Below are 26597 nucleotides of genomic sequence, written 5' to 3' on the forward strand. Positions count from 1 at the left end.
GCGTCAAGAAGCATCGAAGGTGGAGGAGTGAAATGCCAAGCCTGATATCATGTGCCTTGGGACTTAAAGAGATTCAACTTTACTGCGACTTCAACTTCGACTTCGACTTCAACTTCAGCGACGACGTCGAGGTTTCGTCTTCCTCCTGTCGACCATGACATATACCTAGGATGGATGGTTGAGAGATGTGAAAAATGATATACCCTCAGGACATCAGGACAACGTTAGGTGGAAACTCTGGAAGCAACAACTGCCTGGATTGTTGTCACCCGCTTCCTTCTCGACTAACTGTACAGAACTAAGGACTGAGACAGATGCAGTTGCTCTACGTCTTCTTTTTCCTCTTCTCTCTGAATGCTGGAGAGAATAATAATGAACCAGGCTCAACTTGTCTGCATCTTCTTCGCTCACTCTCATCCGCACTTATCCTGATACCATCTTCCAGCTCGTTAACACCCTGACTTGTCTTCAAGTTCACATTATCTGGCTGCATCTTCTACTCTTTCCAGAGTCTTACTTCTAGTCAAAGGGCCTTTTCTTGTTGACTGGGCTGGGGGTGAAATACTGTGTCAGAGCATCATTCTTTTTCATGCACAGATAGCCATTCACTCGTTATTATTGCATTCTACACTCTCTGGAAACCTCATACCTACTCCTTACCTTACCTCCTCCCCTCACTGTTCTCTACTTGTGCTAGAAGCTGAGAGCCTAGTAAGTCTGAGAGTTCCTAGGCCTTTTGCTATCACACAGTGGGGAACCAAAGGTCTTACGGTTAGGTCGCCTAGCAACACGCTGTACCAGATTCACAACAACAGATACACCCAAGCTTTACGTCCTATCTCCTTGGGTTCAAGCTTTCTCTCTCAGCTCTAGCCTGCGTTCTCTTTTCAACGCTCATCATCACCCCTTCTTTTGACCGCCTTGTCCCCAAGGTTCGCGGATGAACCTTTCAACCATGATGAGCGCTAAGAACCATGATCCCCAGAGGGGCCAAGATATATCTGCCATTTTTGTTCATGCTGGAGCTGGTTACCATAGCCGTCAAAGCGAAGAGCTTCATATGTGGGTATGCAGCAGGTAAGTTGACTCTCCTGGCTTGGTATAAATCACCTAATTGACAATGTTATCTATAGAGCTTCCTCTATTGGTATGGCAATCTTGAAGGCCGGTGGGAGCGCAGTTGATGCAGTCGAAGCAGCTATCAAGTTTCTCGAAGACCACGAGCTCACTAATGCCGGGTATGGCAGCAATCTGACAATTACTGGTGCTGTGGAGTGTGATGCTACGGTTGTCGATCACCTTGGTCGTAGTGGCGCCGTTGGAGCAGTTCAACGTTTGTACCTCAATTCATAAAAATAATACGACAGCGCCTGACTTATTTTCCTTAGACATCAAAAACCCAATTTCACTCGCAAGAGTGGTATTGGATACCTCAACAAAGCCCCTCACGCTCAACCGAGTCCCTCCAAACCTCCTTGTATGCTCTGGCGCTACGGAATTTGCTTACGAACATGGTATGCCGGTTCTTCCCGCAGATGTCCTTGTTGCCCCAGGCTCCAAAGAACGATGGATACGTTGGAAACGCGACCTTGAACAGGTTGCAAATAGGCTCCAGGAACGAGAGAAACGTATGGAGTTAGACTCTTTCATTCCCAGACATGCCTCTCCACTGGCGAGCCGCACGTCTCCTGAAGCAGGTGCAAGTAACGAGTCCTCTTCGCGGGGGTCTAGCCCTGGGGGAAACTCACCGCTCCAAGCTTCCCGAAGCCCAAGCCACGTCGGCAACGTCTGCCCATCTAGGGAAATGGCGAACACGGCTGTGTCCAACAGATGTGGATCCCCAATTATCTACACCTCACATAATGACGTTGCAATGGAAGGTGATGGCGAGACAAACACCGATTCATGTGCTGACGCTGATTTTATCGATGACACCTATCATGACATTGTTCCAGGGGCTAACGTCCCCCAAGAGCTGGCCGCCGACGACAAACCTAAAGAGCACCACGTCCACTTTGAGGAGGTGGAAATGGAGGCTGAGACCTCGAGCCCGAAGGATACCCATAAGCTGACCCAGGCTTGGGGTGAAGACGAAATCAGTGATACAGTTGGCGCCATTGCTATTGACTCCCATGGCAACATTGCTGCAGGCTCATCTTCTGGAGGAATCGGCATGAAGCACAGTGGGCGCACTGGGCCCGCTGCCTTGGTTGGTATCGGTACTGCTGTCGTTCCTGTCGACCCTGATGACAAAATGTGTACATCTTCCGCCGCTGTTGCGAGTGGAACAGGGGAGCATATGACGACGACAATGGTAGCTCAAACCTGTGCTGAAAGGATCTACTCGGGCACCAAACGAATCGGGGGCAAGCCTGGAGTGTATGAGCCTACGACGGAAGATGAAGTCGTTAAATCTATGATCCAGAACGATTTCATGGGTATGGAAACCCGTGTTTGTGAAGATGAATCTCGGGATGAAGCCGGCTAACTCTTGCTGTTAGGCCATCCTGCGGTTAAGTCCAGTCACTGCCATGCTGCAATTGGTGTGATGACTGTTAAGAAAACCCAAGACGGCATCATATTTGTCTTTGGTCATAATACCGATTCTTTTGTGAGTACTACTTATTATCTGGCATGGGGTAATTGTCTAACTGTGATAGGCTGTGTCGAGCATGAGCTCTGAGGATTCGGCGGCATGCTGTACTATGTCTCGTACCCCCGGAGACCGCAAGATAGCCCAGGGAGGTCGCTTTATCCGACTCAAGAAGTATGCTTTTCAGCTTAGATAGGTTCATGGGGTAACTGTTATTGTAACTGACATGATTGTGATGTCTAGATCCAAATCTAGCCCAACTACTTCGAAATAAGTCCGACGTGGGGCAAGCCACTGCGGCATTCAGTGGTTTTTTGGAATGACCTCGATATCTTCGCGTGTGTACCAACCCGGCTTTCCACCATTAAACCTGGTATGCTATCGATATTAACCAAGGCTGGGTTAACCTAAATCCTTGGCTCTGCTAACCATAGCAATAGTAACTCACTCCTACCGGCCTATCTCTGGCTTCTAGATCTAACCGGGGAATGAATAAGGCTGGGAAGATGAATTTGGGGGTAGGGGGGAAGAGTATTTGGTTGGATGTTTCCTAACCTGGACCTGATGGTACCCCCTGAACCTGAACCTCTCTTGTCTACCCATCTTGTAACCTACCTAACACGCACGAGCTGTATGCACCGACCCTAGGAATACATAATATTCTTGATTAATGGGCATGTCCCCACCAGTAAAGTTGAGGGCGGGGAGATGAGATACCAGCGACTCAAGGAGCGGGAGTAGTGGCCATCGAACTCGGGGTTACTGCGCCAGATGAGCCCCCATTCCCGTTCCCATTCAGCGGCTTTGCGGTGGCCTTCTTGCGCTTCTTCTTCCTCGCAACGACGACGGGTTTGGCCCCGTAGTCACCCAACGCCAGATGCGTGCCACACGTCAGACAGTTGGCTCCCTCTGGCGGCTCGCAGAAGATACTCAGGCAGATACTACACACAAACCCGACATCTACAACCTTCCTGTGACAAAAGCAAGCCGCTCGGAAGTCCACATCGACCCGGGTAGGCAGTATCAAGTTCCGCCTTGCTCGCTGATCAGGCAGAAAGGCGAGCATGAGATATTGCAGGAAGCCGCGCGGGGAGTCTACGGATATGTAAATCCCACGAGTAGCGTCGCACGCCTGCTGAAGGAAGACAGCGTCCCCGGATAGCTTGCAGATGTCGATAGGGATGTGGAGACGTTGACAGGCAAATATGCTGTTCATGATGGGTATGTACTGCTGCGCGGAGTCTGCGGCGCTACTGACGGATATGATGAGGATACGGGATTGGAGGCCGCCGCCGCCTCCGCCGGCGGGCGAGTCAGTGCTGTTGCTTGTCGACGAGGCTGAAGCAGGAGCAGCGCCGCCGGGAGGTGGAGGGAGTCCGCTCGCGCCGCCTCCCGCACCGTCGGAGCCGGCCGCGGTGCCGTGTGCTTCCAGGTAGGCGATGGTCTCACGATTGATATGGCTGAGGGCGAGCGTAAGAGCACCGGCCATCATGGTGGAAGTGGAGGGCGATATTTCTTCTGCTCGGGTGCGCGTGAGGAGCTGGTTAAGGTTGCGAGTCAACTGCTGCTCGACTAGGAGGAACGGACGGTATTTGTTCGGCTGCTGCTGGCTCTGCTGGCCCTGCTGGATCTGCGGGGAGGCCGCGGGTTCTCCATAGTCGGTCATGGGTGTATCTCCGTCGCGGTCGTTATTGGACGGCCGGTGCTGGTGGTGTTGCTTTTGCGCGTCGGCAGCTGGGGGAGTTGGATAGAGCCATACTGCGTGCTGGCTGTGACTGGCCACGACGGCGACCTTGTTTGCGTAGTTGCACGCCAGATGAGCGTTGATGAAGACGAGCAGGTTCGCTACGGCAGATGATAGCGGGAGAGTCTCTTGAAGCTGAGCCCAGGCGTGCGGGTTTGTATCTAGGATGACCGTCAAGAGCGAAGGGTCTTTGGCATGTTAGCTGGAACAGTTGACGGTCAAGGGCCACTGACCGTTCGAAGGCGAGTTCGCCGCCATCTCCTCTCTCTCTCCTCTCTTCTCTCTATATCTCGTCTTTCTCTCTATATCTCGCCTTTCTGTCTGTCTCTGTCTTTCTATATCTTTGTATGTCTCTATATCTTGTATATCTTGTACGTCTGTCTATCGGTCTATCTCAGTGCTTAGTCATCCACAAAACACCGAGGAAGAAGCGAAGAAGAAGAAAGAAAAAAAGAAGATAAGAACAAAAAGAAGAAAGGATAAAGAAGAAGAGAAGAGCGAAGATGCAGAGATGATAGGATGAGAGCGATCTGATCCGGTTGGTCCATCTCAGTCAGATACTCTTAGACGCATCATCTACGTAATAGCAGATAAACTTATCGCGACCAGTAAGAATAAAACATCCTCCTCCTCGCTGGCCTCGCATATACTTATACATCTGATATCATCTTCAGCCTGCTCCCGGTTCATAAGTCGAGCCTTATATAACTCCGGCCTTTGCCTCTCTCCTTTTCTCTCCTCAGCAGGTTTCGCCTGAGTCATCCCAGCCCAACCATCGCAAGCCACAGCGCTCAACAGTCAACAGAAACCAGACAGTACGAGGGCAGAGAGTCCCTATATCTTGAGCCTGCCACCTTGTTCCGACTGGGAGCGGCCTTTTCTCGGGGTTCTATTCCTTGCGAAGCCCCCTGCCACAGCTCTTGTCGCCGGCGGAAGCTTAAACTGCGATCTCGATATAAAACCCCCGCGATCCGTATCACCACTCGATAACTACAGACGGGAGACCAGCACTTGAAGACAGAAGACACAGAAGATAGAAAAAAGACAGTGCCGCTCATGGTTTCAGTGCATGATCTCGAGCGCGCCAGCACACTAGCCAGGGAAGCAGTCGAGCTCGTAGATGCGGGCCACAAGGAGGTGCGTTCATTACTGCTGCCAGCCAATTCGTGCGGACGTTAATATCTGATAGGCAGCATCTCGCAACCTCCGCGAGGCAATCGCCATTGCCCCGGACAGCGAAGATGTCAAGACTGTGTTCCGCAAGATAAGGGAGGACGAGGAGAACAACCATCCGCTGCTCAACATCTGTCGACGCTTCGTGACGTTGCGCGATGATAGTGCTGCCCGCGAAGCCACACAGTATCTTCGCTCAGAGGGCCTCCAGCCACCGCCGGAGGTGGCTCTGGACTGCCTCAAATTGCTTTTGGCGCAGCCGGCAAAGGTCCTCCCTGCCGGACAGGACGATATCATCACCGGCCTCGTACGGCAGAGCTCCCGCGTTCGCAGCCATTTCGCAGCCGAGCTACAGGTTTCCGTCACTGGCTTTTTTGACAGCATCTACGACCGCGGAGATGGAGCTGTCGTCTGTCTTGACATGGTTGTTTTGGAGAGGGGCCTCTGGCAGTCTGAACAGACGAGGAAGAACTGCGAGGAGGGACTGTTCCAGCTGTTTATCGCCAAGTTGATGGAGTCTGGTCATGACCACGATGGGCGGTCCTTGAAGGGAATCGCCCGTCTACTGGCCGTCGACGCCGATAGCCTGCAGCACCTGATCGATGAGGAAGGGTTCGACGTTATCGTCTCCTCTCTTGACCGGAGACTACCCTCCGACGTCAAGAGTCAGGCTACGCTTGCGACTGCAAAGTACCTAGAGGTTTCCGGTGAGACCGGTCAAGCATTGTGCTCGAGTTTCGTGAAAGCACGAGTCGCCAAACATCGGAATGAGGACTACATCATCGCCTTCTCAGCTGCCAGCGTTGTCTTCCCGATAATGCCAGAGTTCGCCGTCAGCCTCTTCCTGACTGAAGGATTCCTCAAATCACTCATTCCTCTGCTTGCACGGAAAATCAAGTGTAAGAATCTGGAACTTGCTGTTCTAGAGTTGTTCAATGCTGCATCCGTCAATGGACCGTGTCGGGAGGCCATATCTAAGCACTTTTCAGACTGGCTTTCGAGTCACTTGAATGGCGGGACCCAAGAGGCAAACGCCCTCGCTGCTGTGATTCTGGCAAAGATCAGTGTATCTCCCAAAGATGCCAACGCAGATGGGAAGAACGGAAAGGTTCAAGAAGAGCATTCAGACCCCTTGGAACTCGTGGATAGGTTCAAGGCAATGCTTGCGAAACCGGATCAAGATGGCAACCTACGCCATCTCGTTGAAGGTCTAGCATATGCCTCTGTGAAGGCTGAAGTTAAGGAGCAGCTCGCCAACGATGCCAAGTTTCTACGTGACTTATTCAATGTTTTACTTGAACGGGTTGGAGACGCTACCGTCCTATATGGTGGATTGATGATAATTCACAACATCACCGTCTATCGGCCCAATATGTCGGAGGAACAGAAGAAAATGTCCGAACTGAAAGTGTACGCCAATGCTTCGAAACCGCGCGCGGGCGGTAATCCGCTAGACGGCGATGATCATGTCAAGGCAAGGTGCAATGCAGTTGTGAACACGGGTGTGATGCCCTTGTTGGTAGAGTGCGGCAAGACTCAGTTGGCCTCCCCCAAGGAACTGGTCAATAAGATCCTGCTCGCTCTATCCAAAGACTCCAAATCAAGAGGCAAACTCGCTCAACAGGGCGCCGTCAAGCTCCTCATATCCTCCGTCTCCTCCCAGGATAGCAGCACTGCTAGAAAGCCAAATGAAAGCACCACCACCAGTGGCGCACATGCACTAGCCCGCATCCTCATCTCCGTAAACCCATCCCACGTCTTCCCTTCCTCGGGTTTCCCCCAAATCACCTCCGCCGTTCGCCCTCTTTCTCTCCTCCTAACCCCCCCTGGAACAACCAGCTTCTCTTCCGACCAACCTCGCGACCTCTTACCTGTCTTCGAAAGTCTCCTGGCCCTCACCAACCTTGCCTCCTATCCCGATCAGAGCGTCAGTACCTCCATAGTCCGCTCTGCCTGGCCCACCATCGAGGACCTCCTCCTCTCCCAGCACACGTACATTCAACGTGCAGCCTGCGAGCTAGTCTGCAACCTCATGTCCTGCGAAGCTGGTGTGGGCAAGTTTGCAGACGGCACCCACCGAGCCAGCCAACGCATGCATATCCTTCTTGCACTGGCTGATGTTGATGATCTACCCACTCGTAGCGCCGCGGGCGGTGCATTGGCAATGCTAACGGATTTTGAAGGCGCCGTGTCTGCCATTGTCGAAAGGGCGAGGGGCATTGATATCTTGCTTGGTCTGTGTCAAGAGGATGACGAGGGACTAGTTCATCGCGGTATAGTCTGTGTGCATAATATTGTATGTGCGTCCGGGAATATTGGACAGAAAGCTAGAAGAGCATTACGTGAAAAGCGTGGTATGGAGGTTCTACGGGACTGTCTTACCAAATCGAAGAATCCTGCTGTTTTGCAGAGCGGAGTTGAATGCTTGAAGAAGCTGGTTGATTGTCAGGCATCGGATTAGGTTGGCGGTTGAAACTCCCTTTACCCTTTTTTTTAATTGTACTTTTGTGTTTCCTTTACTACATGCTTGGTTCGGAGGTTTTCTGCTTCATTTCTCCCCTTTCATTACCCCCTTCATTGTCTTATTTACGTCTCTATTCATGGCGTTTACTCGGGATTTAATTTAACCGGTGTTTCCTTCGATGGATGATGGTTGATGGCTGCTATTATACGGATGGCTCTTTGTTTTTGTTTTTGCTCCAATTTGCCCTATCCGAATTCATGATCTTAAATAACACACGCCCTAATATATTGCTTGCACTGATATGAATTCAACTTGCATGAACTATTCTATTTACATACATTCCCCAGCCATATGATCGAACTCCATAAAATCGTGATACCACTCCATCAAACTTATTGAGCGCTCAATAAGAGAAGATGGATTCCTGCTTTTCCGGCAACCCAAGCTTGGTTCGGATCTCATCTTCCTGGCCAGCTTTGGCCTTGGGCACATATGGCACCAGACCAAGAGATCCACGCTTCAGGTTCGGCACCATACCGTCGATGACATCGATACTGAAGTTGTCAATGTTCATAGTGTCTTCAGATCTAATAATCTGTCGAGCCTGGATGGTACTCAAGGTTCGTCGCTCGTCCACAGAGAGGCTCGCATCGAGCTTCTGGATAACATTTTCTCCCTCATTTTTCGTCTCACTGACCGTCTTGATCTTGTTCATCAATGCATCTTGCTCTTCCCGGCCGGCGTTCTGGAATGCCTGCATGCAAAAGTCGATCGTTTGAGCGATCTCAGCCTGCGTGAGGTTTTTGTCCACGTCAACTGTTCCTTGGATGACTGTGATAATATCAGTTAGTACTTGATATCTCTATCCTGATGTGTCAAGATGGAAGGGAACGTACTTGGTCGGAAAAGATCAAAGGCACGGCTGAAACTCTCCTCGTCCCAATCTGTCAAGACAGGCTGGTCTCGATCTGAGATCTGTTTCAAGGCGCTCATAACCACTAACAAGAAGCGAGTGTAGCCTTCGGCGACCTTCTTTGAGTGCCATTTAGCCGCAGCGTTCTCATCACAGTCTCCTCTCCGCGCAGCACAGATGCTTAGAGCGGCAGAGAGCCCACTCGCCATAGCCAGGTGAACCCCTGAAGAGAAAAAGGGGTCGATGAAGCAGCCAGCGTCACCGACAATTCGCAGGTATGGGCTGGCATAACTCGAAGCGCTATAGGACCAATCCGAAGCAGATTTAAGATCGGATACCAGCTCTGCCTTATCGAGAAGCTGCCAGATGCCAGGAATTTGCTTCACGTTTTCTAGATAAAAGTCTTTTGAAGTCGAACCAGCCTCGCGCTTCTTCGTCGTTGCGACAGCCTGGTTCATGACAACTCCGATGGAAGTCGTTCCATTGTGTAGGGGAATAAGCCAGACCCAGCCGCTCCCGTCTAAAGGAGATCTATCAGCTCGGTGTCGCGACTATATGGATAGACAGTGAACCCTGGCGGAGGAAATACGCACCTGCGATGGCTTCAAAATAGGGGTCTCCCTCACGAGGAGTTCCGATGCCATACGAACTAGCCCCCTTCCAATATCCCCAAGTGGCCACATTCTTCAATCCCTGGTTATAAGTGCGATTCTTCATGTACTTGGTGCTAACCAGTCCAGCTCGTCCGGTAGCATCAACAAGATACTCGAATTTAACTACTCCAGAAGTCTTCTGGGCCTTGCAAGACCAGGAAGCAGAAACTGGTCGTCCCAGCTCTGAAGTGGCTTCGGTGAGCGGTTCAAAGTCGATACCGGTCACCTTCACGCCGTCAAACACTTTGGCTCCGTTCTCACCGGCATGCTTGAACATGAGGTGGTCGGCTTCCGAGCGCACCACATTCCATGCATGACTTCCAGGACCACCGGCAGCGATGAAATCAGTGTCTGGCATAGAGTCAGCTCTGTCAATCTAAGGATGTTGTTCTCAAAGCACCGAAGTGGGCAATCCTTACATGCTTCTGGCTTTGAATTCAGCTTGAAAGCAGCACCGTTCTATCAACGTGTTAGTTCAAAGTAATCCTTCCCAAAGGATAGGGAGTACACACCTTCTGAACGAATCCGTAGCTATCAAATTTGGCATCGAGATCAATAAATCGCAGAAAGTGGCGAATGGATGGCAGCATGCTCTCGCCGATATGGTATCTGGTTTGGGTATCGATATTAGTCCCACAACTACACCCCCAATGGCTAACTGATTAACCGCAAACATAGAATGAGAGGAGGATTCTACCTAGGGAAAAGATCCGCTTCGAGTAGGACGACGTTGACGCCCTCTCGAGCTAAAGCTGAGGCAGCATAGGACCCAGCTGGGCCGCCTCCGACCACCAGGGCTGTGCAGGTTTCTGGAATCGACATTTTGCTTCTGATTTGCGAAGTTGAGAGTTGTTGGATAGGGGTACTACGATAGTTACCTTGCCTTGCTCTATATAGCTGGCCACAGCCTCAACACTTCCCCTTTTCGGGAACCGACAATGAAAGACGGCGATAAGGCCGGTCTCCGGTGAGACGGCTCATCATTACAACTGAAGGATTCATCGTCTACGGTGAATCCAGAAGGATCCTATCTGACGGGAAGCTGATGGGTAAGATTTACAATCTACTAGGTACTTGGATCATATACGCGAGATAGGTAGGTTGTATAGGATGATGTTATTTTCTCTATGATAAATATCCTGGTCTCTATATCACTCCTAGCTTATTTATCTAACAAACATTTTGAGAAAGAATTTTTAACTCTAAAACAGCCATCCTTACGAATCTAAGCGACGAGACCGGATCATAACTTTAGCTTGAGGGTTTGGCATGATACGAACTCCGTCCAACACGTTAGGAGGCCTCTTTGGCGTGTCGCTCTCCGACTTGTCCTGGTCAAAGCGGAAGTCATACTTCATGAGCAAGGCAGCAATCAGAATCTTGACCTGATTGCTCGCAAAATGACGACCAGGGCATGAATGAGTGCCGTATCCCCAATTCAACTCTGTGGAACTATAATTGTGTTAGTTGATTCATATTGTGTATTCCATAAAAAAAGCTGGGTTGAAATACCTAATTGATGAGAACTGATATTTCTGCTCACTCCCCTTAATTTGGCGCAATCTTTCAAACCGATATCCATCAAAGAGCGCCGGATCAGCCCAGATTGACGGATCTGTGTTGACCGTCATGGACGGGGCAGAGACGGAGGTGCCTGCTGGTACAGTAGTACCATCTGGTAGTTGGAACGACGATAGAGCGAAGCGGCTTACGCTTACTACTTGAATGTTAGTTGTTCGCCTTAATGCTCTTAAGTCAAAATAGTCCTTACCAATACCAATAGGATTCAATCTTTGGGATTCTTTGAGGAAGCTATCGCATTTGCGGAGGTCTGACAGGGCTGTTTGAGTCCAATTGCCGCCGCAAGAATCAAACACCGTCTGAATTTCAGCTCGCAAAGGCTCAATATATTCTGGATGAGCCAGGAGATCGAAAAAGAAGTGAATAAGCTTTTGAATATTATCACTGAATTAGCCTTCTATACAAAGAATATCTGCTCTCTCCTTGCACTTACCTGAAATGCGAGATTGTATGTTGCCGCTTGGACGGCCTCAAGTTGCAATCGCGTATGGAGGACCAGGTCATTCTTTTGGGCAGGATAATTTTTGATGATCCATTGCATCAGGTCGTCGGGAGCTTCGTCATCCTGAAGTCGAGCTTCTAGTATCGGTGCCAATAGTTTACTGGCCTGTTTGAATTGCCGACTCATCTTTCCGATTTCAGGAAGGGAAAGCGCTTTGAACGGCCGTAAGCTCCAATGGGTGCTCGACATTTTAGCTGCAATAGTTACGGTTGAGATGGCGTAATCAAGCGTCAGGTCAATCTAAGAAGATTAGCAAACTATGTTATATCTTCTGGGAATATACAGCCATAACTCACCCATTCCTGGTCTCGAGAAAGTGGCGGACCGATGAAGGTACGGCCAATATGCAATGGAACTAGTTTGACCATTGTTGGAAATAGTGGCAATGATTTCCATTCTGAGATTCAATCAGCTACCATGATCATATCAGGTCTGGAGAATCGCGAGTTACAGTACCTGGACAATCACCTATTTGTGAGGAAACGGTCCATTCTGCGTCTTCTTGGAGTATAGAGACATTTTGTCCAAGTTGTTTTGCTAACCCGCCCCGTACAAATTCGGCCAAGTGGTCACTCTTGACCATCTTGGTGTATCGGCCCATCAATCGCTCATATACCTCCCGGCCTAGACTTAACTTATTTTCAGGGGCATAGGCAATTGCAGAAAGACATTTGCGCGGCACAATGACCGTCGGGATATCACTAGTAGGGATCTGGAAACATGATTCGGGGTACTATTTTATGTTAGTGCTAAGGATAAGGAATAGAATAAGGACATAATCTACCTTTTGTGAGCCTTCTTTCAATGCTGCTAGGAAGTTGGAGTCTTTGCCATCGCCAACTATAGGAATTTTGTTCTGTCTGGGTCGCATGAGACGGACGACGAGCAGGATGACAGCCAGACCGGCCATGTACGGCCAGGCCGACATCATTATCTGTTCCCGTAGAAGCTCCATGGTTCACCTGTAATGCATAAAAAAATAGGAAAGATTTGGGGGGGCTTATACCTGGTCATACGTTTATGGGCTCCTTCGCTCGGAGACCGAGCTGCTAGCCCATCCCGACGCCTGTCGCCGAGATTCTAGATATAGATCGCGAAGAGCCCTCAAATAATTCAATAATATTTACCAACAAAATAAAGCAGCTAGATTTAGACGTTTAAGCTGAATATAGTTTGCCGCAATGTTGTTCTCATTCGGTGTTCTGACGGTTGGCTATGCAGTATGTCCAAATCTCCCCTTTTTTTTTCAGCCAGCCAGGCAAATAAAGCCTAAAGACTAAAACTTGTTCAGTTGGTTCTATTCATCATTGTCAAAACAGTCTATAATCTGTACTTTCACCCTCTGCGTTCCTATCCAGGACCGTGGTTGGCTCGCGCCTCCCGTTGGTACTACTCCTACTATGTGAAGATTGGACGTCTTCCACACAAAACCAAAGAATGGCACGACAAATATGGTCCATGTGTTCGAATTGCGCCTGATGAGCTGTCATACAACACAGCAGAGGCATGGGAGGATATTTGCGGTAGGGCAAAGTTATATCTCCTTCCGCGTGCTCGAGGAAGTATACTGACTGACATCTTCACTGTTAATCAGGTCACCGAACAGGGCAACGCACAGAAAGTTTTGAAAAGGACTTGACCTTCTTTCCCCCAGCCCCGAATGGGGTAGATTCAATCGTGCGTAGCAGTTTTCGCTTGAAAGAAAAATAGGAATGGTAGCTAACCGTGATTACTCTCGCAGATTGTTGCAAAAGATGATGGTATGTTAAGCCCCTGAATGTTTTATGTAGTTTGTGTGATACTGACAAACTCCAGTCCATCGTCGCTTTCGACGATTGTTATCTCATCCTATGTCGGACAAGGCTCTTAGTGCCCAGCAGGAAATTATCACTGGTTATGTCGGTCAGCTCATCGAAGAGCTCCGCCAGCGCAGCAACGAGCAAAAGGGCGACCGTAAGGGGGTTGTCGACATGGTCCGCTGGTTCAACTTTACCTCCTTTGACATCCTCGGTGATCTGGCATTTGGCGAGCCCTTTGGCTGTCTTCGCAGCGGCGTTATGCACCCATGGATAGAGCTCATTTTTACGGCCATCAAGGCTGTGATGGATATGCAGATCATCCGCCGCGTCCCTGGCCTGTTCCCTCTGATGATGTTCATTGCTGGATTATTACAGCAGAACCAACATTTGCAAGATCAGTTCATGTTTTGTCAAAAGAAAGCCCGTGAACGTCTTGCGAGAGAAACCACCAGACCAGATTTCAGTACGTATGGCCAATTGATGCATGAAACATCCCAATGCTGATCTCTGATAGTGACCTATATCCTCCGTGCCACTGAAGAAAAGGGAATGACGCAGGACGAGATTGAGGCCAACGCGCAGATTCTGATTATGGCTGGAAGTGAGACAACTGCATCAGCCTTGTCTGGTACGTACTCCTGATCGAAAGGGGCAGTGACGCTGGCTAACAAGTCAAATATTGTCCAGGAACGCTGTTTTATCTTCTTAAAAACCCCATGGCAATGGCAAAGCTTCGAGAAGAGCTCCAAGCCACTTTTCAACAGGAAGCTGATATCACGATGCGATCCACTCAGGGGCTGGAGTATCTGAATGCTGTCATTCAGGAATCCATGCGAGTGTATCCCCCTGTACCCTGTACGTTTCCACGCACAACGCCTCCTGGAGGCGCCACAGTCTGTGGACAATTTGTTGCAGGGGGATATATTGTGGGTGTCAATCAATTAGCTGCGATGACATCGGCACAGAATTTCAAAGATCCAAACAAGTTTGTGCCAGAAAGATGGCTGGGCGATGAGCGGTATAAGAATGACTGCAAGAAAGCCTACCAGCCATTTTCCTATGGACCGAGAAACTGCCTCGGAAAGAAGTAAGTGCAATATCCACCTCTGTTTGACTTGACTGGAGTCGGTAATACTTACATTTTCATGCGTGGTAGCCTTGCGTATGCGGAAATGCGCCTTGTTCTCACGCGATTGCTCTGGAACTTTGAGCTGGAACTGCTGGAAGAGTCAAAGAACTGGGCTGAGCAAAAAGTATGGATGATGTGGGATAAAGGTAATTTGAATGTTGCAATCCGGCCGCTGAGGTCTTAGCTATCGTCTCTATATGTGAAACACCGATAGACTGTCTATATACATAAATAAAAGGGAAATTCATTATACATTACTTCAATTGTGCTAAATAGCTGAAGATAGTTTGCCAACTCGCTCCTCCAACTTCGTGCAGGGGTTTGGCTCTAGAGTGATGGAATCTCGTAGAGTTGCAATGACCTGTATGCACCTCTGTAATTCGCGTTGTAATAAATAAGACCGGAGCTCCACCTGCTCGTCTTGGCTGATTTGAAACAGTCCGAATCGGAGGTTAGGCAGGACGTTGCTGCTGGTGGAGTTTTCTCCGTGAGACGCCGGCTTGCAGCTTCCCATGTTTCCCATGCTTCCTAAACTCCCCATAATGCTCCCACGATCGCTATCCGAACGACCTTGGCCCACACTGCGCTCAAATAGGGTAATAATCTGTTCTATAGCGATGAGAAGTAGCATGGCGCAGTTTGATCGCTCCTTGTGTGCACCTTGGCTTATAAGCCGCGATATCTCGCCCAAAGTGACTTTATTGGTATGCATGACGACGTCGAGTGCAGTGACGCCCCTTTGAATGCGATGCTCTAAGAACTCCACGATTCGGTTACAACTTAGGATAGTCCAGCTTCTGTAGTTGTATTGCTGATGATGAAGACGCCCACACTCACTCTCACACTCTGCTGATGAGGCATTCTCGCTATATTGGAACATGGAATGGTTTGGGTAACCGCATTGTAGATCAGAGTGAGCAATTGAGCGTCGTTTGGCGTTGGAGGTTGTAACTGGAGTACTGGTTGGGGTGCTTAGTGAACCCATGGGGAGGTCCATGGGGTGGAAATCGTGGATGTGGAGATCTAGATCCGGCAAGTCCAGGTCGGGCAAGTCGGGCAGGTCTAGGGATAGCATCCCAGGGTCTAGGAAAGGGGTATTGGCGTGGACAGGAGTATGGGTATGCGAATTTCCGGCACTTTGGCTGTGGTGACTGGGAGGATGAAGTGAGGGACAGCGTGACGATCGACCGGGGTCGTTTTCTGAGGACATTAGTTGACTGGGGAGGACGAAGAGGTCTGCGGCGTCGAAAGGATTCAGGGATTTGTCACTGCTTGGGTCGGCCCAGTCCGGATAGAGCCCCGTGTGAGACTTGGGGGTGCTGGCGTCCAGGAAGTGATCGGCGTCAGTCGCGTCTGCCTTATCACCGAAATCCATGCGACTCGGTTGTTCATCAGATTCTGGACCGGCGGTCTGGATGTCTGTATCGCCGTCGGCATCTTGCTGTGGAGTGGAAGTTCTAGGTCGTTGTGCCGTAGTTGTTGCCTCTGATGTAGCCGTCCGGGGAGGTTTGTTTCCTCGAGCCCGAATGCCTGGTACCTTGCCGACCCTGGAAACCGCGTAGACGCACTCGTACTGTAGATTGCTGCACCGAGAACAACCAGTTCGCTCGCCGCTACACCGTACCTAATTCGGTCAATTAGTACGGAGTATAGCAATGGCTTGGTCGTTCCGCAGATCTCAGCCATACCTTTGCCGAATGGCATTGGTTACAGGCAGAGCGCCATCGCACGGGCTTACCCGACGAGTCTGGTCTGCAAGGGTGAGGTCAGTATACAATACAATATGAATCATGCATAAAGAACTATTGATTAGCTAGGGTATGATGGCTGACGAACCTCTCAGTAGTGGTGGTGGAAGACATGTTCTTTACGGTGGAAGGATAGTCGTGGCGTAGTGATATGATGTTCGGGTGGGCGGTTCCGATGCAATTCTTATAGAATGCTCACCGAGACCCCTCTCTCGACCCGCTCGACGATGCCGACGGGGGGTGAAAAACCTCAGCCTACGGCTGGAGGTATCTCTCTCCCCCTCAGCCAAAATACACCGTCATCGAATTCAGCCCTGCCTTCGAGGAGCGAATCCTACGGCGGTCATGCTGTGTCTCGGTAAGCATGCTAGCCAAGCAGCAGCATCCAGACAGTAAAATAGAGCGGGCGAAGGGGTTGTTGATCCATGCAAGGCGTGGGTTAGAGAAATAAGGCCCTCTGCAGCCCTTGGTGGGTCGAGAATCCTGCTCTGGGGGAGCCTATCTCTCACTATCTCAGTAACCATAAACGAGATATCCTAGGGACAGGGGACGTACCTCTGTCCGCTCGCTCAGCCGCGCGGTGACCCCCGTACCACGCCGTTCCGTCTATGGCTGTCGGTCGAACTGTGCATACGCGAGAAAAGTGTCAGAAGGGAGGCAGGGGTTGAGGCCCAAAAGCTGAGAAAAGTCGAACGGTCGTCGAGATTGCCGAGATAGGAAATTGGTGACTAAGCACAACCTTCATCCTGAACGACGATCTAAATTTACTTTGTTTTTTCTTCTTCTTCTACGACTTCAACTTGCATCTCGGAGATCGACTTGCTTATAATTCTTTCTTCTGGTGCTTAAATATACACTGCATACAGGACAATATAAGGGAAGGAAGGGAGAAGCTGCAGGCCGGATCACAATTCTAGAGATGTTCACCGGCCGAGTGATCTCCCCGTCGACGACTCAATGTCAACGCAGCGAACTCAGGTCTAAGCCGTCCCCACGGCCCCAGAGTCCTGCCCATATCACATCGTGAATCCACCACATGCTAAACATGGCGAAGCGGACCAGGGCTCGCACGCTGGGGGGGACATGGCCGTCGTTGCCCGGCCCGACGCGAGTGGTGGAATGGGTGAGAGTGCTGAGCAGGGCCATGATCGGGGTCCAGAAGGCAAGAAAAATGGATGCACCCATGCGCGCCCACGCACTCGAGGGCGGCTGATAGCAGGGATACTTTTGGCGGATATGCGCGATGTAAGTGGGTGGAAACTGCGCGGCCTGGGCACCGTCGACAATGAGGCCCTTGAAGGATTGAAGAAGGAAAAGTTAGCATGATCGCCGCCAGTTTCGAGACGGAGACTAAAAATTTGCACTCACGAGATACCGCTCGCTCGGCCGCGCTTCCGGCCACCGTTCCATGGTGCTCACAAGCGTAAAGACACGTATTTCGGTGCCCCAACGCTGGCGGTCTGGTGCATGGATTGGCTGTGCTCCCACCAGAGCCTCGTCGTAGGCAATACCGCCTCCTTCAGAACCGATGATCTCAATCCACTGTGCCCAGGTAATCAGATACGCTGTGCCACAGAGCTCGTCATCCTGGTCCTCCTTCTCCTTCTCCGGTCTGTATTCGACGATGGATGCATAGCATGGCTCGCGATACGGGAAGCCTGCGCTCGACATGGCCAAGCGCCATCCGCGTACCTTTACGGCAACAGCCGCCCGTGGTGTCATCCCTCGATCTTCACGGAAGGTTTTGGCCGAGAGATTAGATCCATAGGCTAGGTACCACACTAGCCGGTCCCCGACTGGCTCGGACTTTGGTAGCAGCGGCGGTTGCACAGTCATTCTGGAAACGGGAATATTCACGAAGTCACCCAGGACCGAATCAGGTAATTGCCAGATCTTTGTGCAAGCCCTTTGTCCGCTGTTTAACTACCTCCGGGGTTCTCGGGGATAACGCTCGGGGACCGCTGTAGCTTAATTATACTGCGATATTCGGTCACCGGGGGAGGGCGCATCTGCATCCACGGTTCTGAGCTCTGGTTTCCAGGATGAATAGGAGCTGACTGGGTGGCCGTTTGCGGCGTGCGAAATGACTGGGGGTTTCCGTGTGCTAGGGTGAAAGCTCTTTTCTCTTTGCTGTAGCTTTCCGTAGTCGTTGTTGCTCCTGGTTTTCTGCTTTCTTCTCAACTCCCATCCCCGTCCTAACCTTCACTTTTATAACCACACGAACAGACTCATGGGCGAGACACAGCCCGCCGACGACGGCCAGCGGGAGCCCAAGTCGACAGCTCCTCGCGGGACCCGGTTCTGGCTTGTGTTTGTCTCGCTGTGCTTCGCGTCCTTCGTCGCATCCCTGGACATAACCGCCATCACCACCGCGCTACCCACGATAACACGCGAACTAAACGGGGAAGAGAACTATGTGTGGATTGCAAACTCGTATACGCTGGCCTCGGCCGTCGTCCAGCCGCTCATCGGCCAGGTCTCCAACATCATAGGCCGTCGCAACCCCATGATAGCGATGGTGTGTTTGTTTGCCCTGGGAAGTGGCCTCTGTGGCGGGGCAACCTCGACGGCCATGATGATTGCAGGACGCACCGTACAAGGCCTTGGTGCCGGCGGCATTCTCCTCCTGCTAGACGTTATCGTGGGCGACCTCGTTCCTCTACGCCAGCGAGCACAGTATGTCGGCATTGCACTCTCGACCTGCGCCCTAGGAACCTCGTTGGGCCCGCTGATAGGGGGTGTCTTGGTGGAGCATGCCAGCTGGAGATGGGTGTTTTATATCAACCTGCCATTCTCGGCTCTGGCTCTGGTATCTCTAGTCCTATGTCTGAATGTCCAGCATCATCGAGAGGCAACCTGGCGGCACGCACTCGCTCGTGTTGACTGGATAGGTAATGCCATCTTCATCGTTGCCATCTGTGCTATCATGTATGCACTAGTCATTGGCGGTACAATCTATCCGTGGTCCTCCTACCACGTACTGGTTCCTCTCGTCCTAGGAGCGGTTGGCTGGGCATTATTCCATGTGTTTGAAGCATCGCCTTACTGCTTGGAACCTACCATGCCTCCACGCTTGTTTCGCAACAGGACCTCCATGGGGGCATACGTTCTTGCCTTCCTTGGAGCCATGTTGATGCAATGGGTTGTATACTTTTTGGCCTTCTTCTTCCAATCTGTCATGGGCCAGTCTACCACCATGTCTGGAGTTTCCGTCATACCCTTCACCGGCTTCTTAATTCCATCTGCTATTGCAGGCGGCATAATAATATCGAAAACAGGATTCTATCGCCCATTACATTGGGCTGGCTTTGCCATCATCTCCATATGTATGGGCCTCTTCAGTACGTGGTCTATCCGTACTTCCCGCGCCGAATGGGTTACTCTACAGTGCCTCGTCGGGCTTGGAAACGGTCTCCTTTTGACTAGCATTCTCCCCGCCATCCAGGGAGCCCTCCCGGAGGCAGATAACGCTACCGCAACTTCAGCCTACGCTTTCCTCCGTAGCTTCGGTTTTGTCTGGGGTGTTGCAATTCCTGCTGTGATCTTTAACGGCCAGGTCGATCGCTTCCTAGGAAAAGTCCACAACGCTGCGCTACGCGACAAGCTTGCCCGTGGTGGTGCGTATTCCCTCGTGGGAACACCATTGCTGAAAAACCTGGGCCCAGATGAAGGTGCGGTCCAGTCAGTTTACACGGATAGCTTGCGGACCGTATGGCAGGTTGGCATGGCGTTTGGTCTGCTTGGTTTCGTCCTTGTCGGGGTACAGAAACATATTGAACTGCGAACTACATTGGAGACTGAATTTGGGCTTGAAGAAACTTCAGGCCAGAAGGATGGGTCGGCAGAAGAGGGGTCCCATACATCAGCGGAGGCGCCGACTAGTGTGCCAACCCCCAAGCCGCAATGATTATTCCTTCCATGACCTGAAAGCGGGTGCCGAGGGCTATTTTAGAGTGTTCTTTTTTACAAAATTTGTATTGTTTATGCATGATAGACGCGGTTTATTTAACACTAATACTTGTATGAGTGCCCTAAAGTTAGACGATAATGTTATTTAATACATTTTCTAGCACCTAAAATATCAGTGTCCCCGCACATAGCCCGTAGGCTCATAGAATGGATATGATATTCAGCAGAATATAGCATACAAAGGAAATAACTAAGCAGGTAGGCTAAGTCGGAATGTTCTTGAAATTAAAACATATATTTATATCGAGACATAGTGAAACAAGAATATGATATCATTCTGGGCTTGCCAATGAGGCATTATTTGGCTCCTCGCCATCAGCCTTAACTTTTGCCTTTGTCTGCTTCTCCCACATCTGACTGTACATCCCGTTTGCAGACAATAACTCCGTATGTGTACCCCTTTCAACAACACGTCCTTGATGTAGAACAATAATCTGATCTGCCTTGGTAATTGTAGACAGTCGGTGACTATAGGCTAGTATTAGTACTTAAATATCAACTTCAGGAAATAAACGTATAACTTACGCAATTGTGATGCTCGTTCGGCCTTTGGCAATCGATTCAAGCGCCCCTTGGATCTGTCGCTCTGTCTGGGAATCCAACGAAGCAGTTGCTTCATCTAGAAGTAATATTTGGGGCGACCGCAAGAAGGTTCTTGCAATAGTGATCTATTGAAATTAGCACGATATGCTCACTCATGGATATAGAAAAAAGGGAACCTACTCGCTGTTTTTCTCCACCGGAAAGACGTAATCCTCGCTCGCCAACTTTTGTCTCGTAGCCGTCAGGGAAACTCATGATCCGGTCATGAATACTGGCTGCCCTGCAAGCTTCATACACCTGCTCCATAGTTGCAGTTGGCCGTGCGTATAATAAGTTATAAAGAATGGTATCGTTGAACAAGATTGCATCCTGCGGCACCACACCTAGGTGACTGCGTAGACTTGCCACGGTCATATCTCGGAGGTCCATCTGATCGATATGAACTGATCCGCCAGCGACATCATAAAATCGGAACAGTAGTTTCAAAATGGTAGATTTCCCGCTACCACTTTCTCCCACTATGGCAGTCGAAGTGCCAGACTCAACAACAAAACTAACATCTCGAAGAGCTGGGCGGCGCTCATCGTATGCAAAATTTACATTCTTGAACTCGACTCGGCCTTTGCAGTAGTTCAGAGGCATAGCGTCGTCTGCATCTTGAATCAGGGGCTTCTCTTTAAACTGCGAGGGGGGGTTAGCAATCCACACATAACCAATATCAGTTTACGGGATAAGCTCACCAAAGCCAGCATTCGCTCAGCATCGATCAAATTGTTTTGGACTTGAGTATAGAAACTCCCAAAGAAGTTCAAGGGAGCCTGTAACTGAGCCAGGTAGGTGATCAAGGTGACAAACATGGAAACCTTCTGCATATCTGCGGATATTTGGTACGCGCAGAGTAGACAGACAATGGCAACTCCTGCTGTAAACAATAAGTTCTGTGTGACATTTAGCATGTTTAAGGAGAAGAACACAAAGTACTCGGCTCCTTGGAAAGATTTAATCAGTCCATTAAAGCGGCTGAGTTCGTTGGGTACGGCAGAGTTGTGGTGAACAGTCTCATAGGACATAAGAGCATCCGTCCTAGTTTTTGTCAGTTTTTGCCATATGTAAATGGTAGATGGGATGGTGAGGGATCTTACTTCGCAGCCTCCATCTCACGTTCACGATTTACCATGTCTCGTCGGGCTCTGCCACGGTACTTGGCCATGTAGATAGTAACAAACAGATACAACCAGGTGACTGCAATAACCATTAATGCGTAAAAAGCGCCGAATTCAATCAAAAAATATACGGCAGCAATCCACAAATCAGCCACCATGGGGAACAGTTGGAAAACCAGGCCGTCCAAAAAGGTGTTCAAGGCACTGCCCTTACTTAGAGCGCTCATGACCTCTCCAATGCGTTTGCCTAAATGAAATTCAAGAGAGAGTGAGAGGACGTGCTCGAATGCGGAGGATGTGAGCCTTCGGTATGTAGATTGGCTGACGCTTATCCAAAGTAAGGCCCTGATTGATCCGATCACTCCTTGTTGGCCTTGCAGTCCACGTAAGATGATATAGATTGCGAGATTCTTGTATGGGATCGTTCCTGAGCCTAGAGAGCCAACGACAAGACCTAGCTGATGCGGTACCATGATATTCACACCTCGCTGTAGGACCAAGAGGAAAAAACAGAAGATAGCTCGTAACTGTAATCGACGCGAGTCGGATGGCCTACTGAGGCTTAGTATACCATCACAGAATATCAGGCAAAAGAAATGATAGAGACGAACCATAGGAATGGAAAGAGAGTACTGAAACCGGTGACATAGTCTAGCCAGCCACCATGCTGAGCATCTCGCACAGGTTGTGCGGCCATCTCCCCTAGCAGAGGATCGGTTTCACCAAGCTTAATATGCGACCAGGCATACATCGGCTGAAGGTATAGAGCGATCATGGCAACAAAGACACCCATTCGTAGCATGACGAGGCCTAGTTCGAGGCGTTCTAGGCCGGCATTCGTGGGATCTTTACCAAACTGAAAACAGAACATGACTATTTGAAGAGCCTCTGTGATCGTGGCCAGACTCCATGCGTGGGAGTGCGATAGGGACGGGGTGAATGGCTCGTCAGGGTCTGGGAGTAAGCCGGCAACGAGAAACATCAAAACCGCAATATTCGACGCCTAGTATGATTAGAATAAGTCGAATTAAGAGGTGAACAATGTATATCAGTACCATGTATTCCTTGTTAATCCACCATGCGGCAGTTTTAGAGCTATCGCTGACAAGGTAACCGATGACGCTGGCGCATATTGTCTACTCTTTGTAAGTCTATATAACTTGCTTGTTGGGAGTTTGCACTGACCAGATTGACACATTGCAGCAGCTGAAGCCAGAATATGGCTGTAAATGCGGTTCGACGGTTTTTCTTGTACCAAGGCGTTGCAGCGCCGTCTTCATGCTTCTGCCAAATGGCGATGGCGAGTCTGGAGAAGAGGTAGGAAAGATAAATCGAAGCAGGATAAGCCCAGCACAGGGCCAATACCAGTATAGACAGCTGCATCTTTGGATTGTCTGTTCTGTAATGGTTTAGAACAGCTCAGGTTCTCAATGTTTCGACCGGGAGAGTCCGTTTTGATAGAGTCTTATGGGATTGCTGCTCGGCCCCCGAGAGGCAGCCGGCAAGCCACCACTCTGGCCGTGGATATGGATATATGATGGGATGTCTCCAGCATAGCTGAGACAGTAATCAAATCACAGAGAGCAGAGAATATGAATAAGATGGCTAGTTCAGGATTATCGAAGCGTGGTGCTGCCAATGTCGAGAAGATCATGCCGGGGATAAGTGCTGCTTTGCTCGAAAGAACGAAGCCCACCGCTCCCCGGATTGATCTATCCACGGCGGAGAACTGGCTGCTGCGCAATGAGATCATCGAGCTGACCAAGGACGGCATACGGGATGGACTGAAGCCTCATGTATGGTCTCCCGAATATCCAAAGTTGCGATTTGTTGTCCTGACGATATACAGCATCTGTCGTATCCCAACGAGTTTGCTGGCGATGCAGACCTGATTAAAAGCCTGGCAGGATTCCTCAATGAATATTTCCGTCCTCACATCCCCGTCGAGACTGATCATATTGCGACTGCGCCTGGTGCGGCGACCTGCCTGAATACCTTTCTCTACAACACCTGCGAGCCTGGCGAGGGAATCCTTGTTCCCGCCCCTTTTTGGAGTGAGTCTTTAGTTTAGAGGCTCCCAGCGATAATTGAACACTCTTAACTAAACAATTAACCGAGCAGATGGCTTTGACTGGCTCTTTACTGCTCGATCGTCCGCTGTGCCGGTGATGGTTTACGTTGAAAAGAGCGCCGACACACTCACATCGCAGCTCATACCAGCGCTGGAAAAGGCGTATACAGAATCTACAATCCCTATTCGAGGCCTGCTGCTCACCAACCCTCATAATCCGTTTGGCCAGTGTTATCCCAAGGCTGTGCTTGAGGACTGCATCCGCTTCTGTCATGCCAAAGGCATTCACTACATCTCGGACGAAGTCTATGCGTTGTCCTCATTTGAGAATCCCGAGCTCCCAGATGCGTCGTCATTTGTGTCTGCGTTGGAGATAGATGTAGCCGGGATTGGTTGTGATCTCTCGCGAGTGCATACATTCTGGAGCACCAGCAAGGACTTCGGGTCCAGCGGCTTCCGCGTGGTTAGTAGTTTTGTTTCTTCCTTGCTAGAATATTCAGTCTAATCAAATATACCGATAGGGATGCAGCATCACCCAGGCAAACAAGGAGATGCACGTCGGATTGGCTCTGGCTTCCAACACCGAGACGAGCAGCCTTGCTGCAGTAGCTACAACTGCTCTTCTCACGTCCCCGAAGTTGCCAGAACTATTGAAGCTGAACTCCCAGCGCTTGAGTGAATCGTATAAGATCATTACGGATTTCTTCAAGAAGCAAAACATCACCTACATTCCCGTGAATTCTGCTCCGTATGTTTTGGCCCGTCTGGTGCCCAACGCCCAGTCCTGGGAAGAAGAGAGTGCCCTCATCGGCAGACTGAAGCAAGCTGGCGTCGTTGTCAGCAGCGGCAAGGCGTATCACGTCAATGAGGAAGAGAAGGGCTGGTGCCGAATGACTTTTGCGATAGAGCGGTCTAATTTGGAGGAAGCCATTAAGCGGATGGAAACCGTCCTTCGACAGGACGGAAGTAAATAGTTCGGTCGCCGATCGGGATGCTTATGTAGACGATATAAATGTCTGAATGTATAAAGTGAAACCATTTCCATCAAGTAGCTGCTCAACTATATCTCCATAGCTCACACGGATACTTTTCATAATGGAAGCCCTCAGTAATAAAGACTTGCATCCAGCAGATGGTTCAATCATCCCTCATCTCCTGCTCATCGCGGCCCAGATTCTAATACTCGCCGGCCCTCGTCTGCTTCCCGGTCGCCGAGCCATCGCTGCCACGACGATTCTCAGTCTCGCAGTGGTCGCCCAATGCAATAGATTCACGAACAATCCAGGCCTCGCCAACCTTTTCGCACTCGCCTGGCCACACTGGCTGTCTGCTTTGGAAAAGGTCGTTTTTTCCTCCCCCGAAGGACCTGAGGCAGATCTATGGCGGATCGACCGCATCGCCAAAGAAGCCACAACATGGCCAACTCTGGGATGGCGCAAAATCAAATGGGCTGTGACGTTGCTGTTAAATCTCAGGGGTATCCGATGGAGTTATCAGGTCAAAAATGTGCCTCCAGTACCAGGTTTAGATCGCATGAGTCGCACTCGCTTTCTGCTATGGCGGCTCGGAGAACTAGTATTGGTGATATTGATGGCAGATCTCGTCTCCCAGATGGGCCTTCGTTTCTTCTTTACCGATGCTGCCGGAGTTGTGGGAGCGTTGGACTCCAAATACATCACCGTCAGTGACCACCGTCTAGGATGGAGCTTCCTGAAGGCCTTGACCTTTGGACTGGGGCCGTATTACTTCATCAACATGCAGTACCTGGTCGTCTCTATCATAGCTGTAGCCATAGGCATCAGCAAGCCATCGGTCAGTATCAACTCGTGGAACAAAGTTGAGCAAACGGTGAAGAATGGAGCTGATATGATATTGGTATAGGACTGGCCGCCACTGTTTGGTAAATTGAAAGAAGCCACCACCGTACGGAATTTCTGGGGAATATTCTGGCATCAAATGCTGCGCAAGGTACGTATTAAACCCCTTTTTCATTGAATAAATCGCTAATAAGAACAGTCTCTGAGCACCATTACCGGCGCCTTTGTCGACGCCGTAGGCATCCGTCGCGGCTCGAATGCCTCATCGTATACGCAACTCTGGCTTGCATTTACAATCTCGGGGGTGATGCATGCTCTGTCGCAGCTGCTGATGCCTCGACCAGCTAATATCACGCCTAGCGAGATTGTTATTGGTATTTTCCTGTTCTTCCCCTGCCAGGCCGCGATGATCACGATCGAGGACTTTGTCATCTGGCTATGGAAAAAGTATGCTGGTCCACAGACACCGCGATGGGCGCCGGTTTTGGGCTATCTCTGGGTGATCTGCGCGCTCTGGTTTGCGCTTCCTTTTGCTGGTGATTCCATGGTCCGCCTAAAGATGGGAGAAGTGCCACCGTTGCCTTTTACTTTGGCCGCTCCTCTCGTTCGAATGGTCCCCATTCCGTAGGATTAATACGGAGCAGAAGCGAGAATCTTGAAGAAATCCATGTTTGATCGTTAGTTATGCATATAGAACCTGCAGCAATTTCGCGTTCTTCATCTGAAAATTTGTTC

General features: G+C 50.2%; 11 protein-coding genes across 11 annotated transcripts; 5 read left to right on the forward strand and 6 right to left on the reverse strand.

The window, feature by feature from the left end:
* Positions 1-1060: 1060 nt before the first annotated feature.
* On the forward strand, positions 1061-2867 carry GIQ15_02470 (threonine aspartase 1; the record flags this gene model as incomplete). Its single annotated transcript, XM_033549887.1, has 6 exons — positions 1061-1077; positions 1134-1333; positions 1389-2438; positions 2502-2611; positions 2661-2767; positions 2837-2867. 6 exons carry the CDS (start codon positions 1061-1063, stop codon positions 2865-2867), a joined length of 1515 nt encoding a protein of 504 aa, XP_033407048.1.
* A 450-nt stretch (positions 2868-3317) lies between these two features.
* On the reverse strand, positions 3318-5027 carry GIQ15_02471 (TFIIH basal transcription factor complex p34 subunit; the record flags this gene model as incomplete). Its single annotated transcript, XM_033549888.1, has 2 exons — positions 3318-4525; positions 4994-5027. The coding sequence occupies 2 exons, from the start codon at positions 5025-5027 to the stop codon at positions 3318-3320; spliced, it is 1242 nt and encodes a 413-aa protein (XP_033407049.1).
* Positions 5028-5393: 366 nt separating this feature from the next.
* GIQ15_02472 (CRO1 protein) lies at positions 5394-7971 on the forward strand (the record flags this gene model as incomplete). The annotated part of the gene is made up of 2 exons (XM_033549889.1): positions 5394-5474; positions 5527-7971. The coding sequence occupies 2 exons, from the start codon at positions 5394-5396 to the stop codon at positions 7969-7971; spliced, it is 2526 nt and encodes an 841-aa protein (XP_033407050.1).
* A 406-nt stretch (positions 7972-8377) lies between these two features.
* On the reverse strand, positions 8378-10362 carry GIQ15_02473 (CrpH protein; the record flags this gene model as incomplete). The annotated part of the gene is made up of 6 exons (XM_033549890.1): positions 8378-8805; positions 8871-9407; positions 9481-9891; positions 9960-9999; positions 10053-10149; positions 10238-10362. 6 exons carry the CDS (start codon positions 10360-10362, stop codon positions 8378-8380), a joined length of 1638 nt encoding a protein of 545 aa, XP_033407051.1.
* A 395-nt stretch (positions 10363-10757) lies between these two features.
* Positions 10758-12554, reverse strand: GIQ15_02474 (uncharacterized protein; the record flags this gene model as incomplete). Its single annotated transcript, XM_033549891.1, has 7 exons — positions 10758-10992; positions 11053-11257; positions 11312-11489; positions 11618-11863; positions 11920-12020; positions 12092-12356; positions 12408-12554. 7 exons carry the CDS (start codon positions 12552-12554, stop codon positions 10758-10760), a joined length of 1377 nt encoding a protein of 458 aa, XP_033407052.1.
* A 250-nt stretch (positions 12555-12804) lies between these two features.
* Positions 12805-14735, forward strand: GIQ15_02475 (cytochrome P450 CYP3/CYP5/CYP6/CYP9; the record flags this gene model as incomplete). Its single annotated transcript, XM_033549892.1, has 9 exons — positions 12805-12843; positions 12915-13146; positions 13218-13300; positions 13365-13383; positions 13439-13885; positions 13937-14050; positions 14110-14277; positions 14338-14509; positions 14579-14735. 9 exons carry the CDS (start codon positions 12805-12807, stop codon positions 14733-14735), a joined length of 1431 nt encoding a protein of 476 aa, XP_033407053.1.
* Positions 14736-14819: 84 nt separating this feature from the next.
* GIQ15_02476 (uncharacterized protein) lies at positions 14820-16413 on the reverse strand (the record flags this gene model as incomplete). The annotated part of the gene is made up of 3 exons (XM_033549893.1): positions 14820-16175; positions 16240-16303; positions 16388-16413. The coding sequence occupies 3 exons, from the start codon at positions 16411-16413 to the stop codon at positions 14820-14822; spliced, it is 1446 nt and encodes a 481-aa protein (XP_033407054.1).
* Positions 16414-17259: 846 nt separating this feature from the next.
* Positions 17260-18135, reverse strand: GIQ15_02477 (uncharacterized protein; the record flags this gene model as incomplete). Its single annotated transcript, XM_033549894.1, has 2 exons — positions 17260-17592; positions 17668-18135. The coding sequence occupies 2 exons, from the start codon at positions 18133-18135 to the stop codon at positions 17260-17262; spliced, it is 801 nt and encodes a 266-aa protein (XP_033407055.1).
* Positions 18136-18529: 394 nt separating this feature from the next.
* On the forward strand, positions 18530-20206 carry GIQ15_02478 (uncharacterized protein; the record flags this gene model as incomplete). The annotated part of the gene is made up of 1 exon (XM_033549895.1): positions 18530-20206. One exon carries the CDS (start codon positions 18530-18532, stop codon positions 20204-20206), a length of 1677 nt encoding a protein of 558 aa, XP_033407056.1.
* Positions 20207-20540: 334 nt separating this feature from the next.
* On the reverse strand, positions 20541-23357 carry GIQ15_02479 (heavy metal tolerance protein; the record flags this gene model as incomplete). Its single annotated transcript, XM_033549896.1, has 8 exons — positions 20541-20736; positions 20794-20936; positions 20992-21492; positions 21552-21894; positions 21954-22526; positions 22586-22977; positions 23030-23110; positions 23160-23357. The coding sequence occupies 8 exons, from the start codon at positions 23355-23357 to the stop codon at positions 20541-20543; spliced, it is 2427 nt and encodes an 808-aa protein (XP_033407057.1).
* A 209-nt stretch (positions 23358-23566) lies between these two features.
* Positions 23567-26490, forward strand: GIQ15_02480 (aminotransferase GliI; the record flags this gene model as incomplete). Its single annotated transcript, XM_033549897.1, has 7 exons — positions 23567-23770; positions 23824-24028; positions 24096-24508; positions 24567-25011; positions 25175-25857; positions 25927-26013; positions 26062-26490. The coding sequence occupies 7 exons, from the start codon at positions 23567-23569 to the stop codon at positions 26488-26490; spliced, it is 2466 nt and encodes an 821-aa protein (XP_033407058.1).
* Between the last annotated feature and the right edge of the window lie 107 nt (positions 26491-26597).

This window comes from Arthroderma uncinatum (assembly GCF_011692745.1).
Source record: "Arthroderma uncinatum strain CBS 119779 chromosome Unknown scaffold2, whole genome shotgun sequence".
In the NCBI taxonomy this organism is placed as follows: Eukaryota; Fungi; Ascomycota; class Eurotiomycetes; order Onygenales; family Arthrodermataceae; genus Arthroderma; species Arthroderma uncinatum.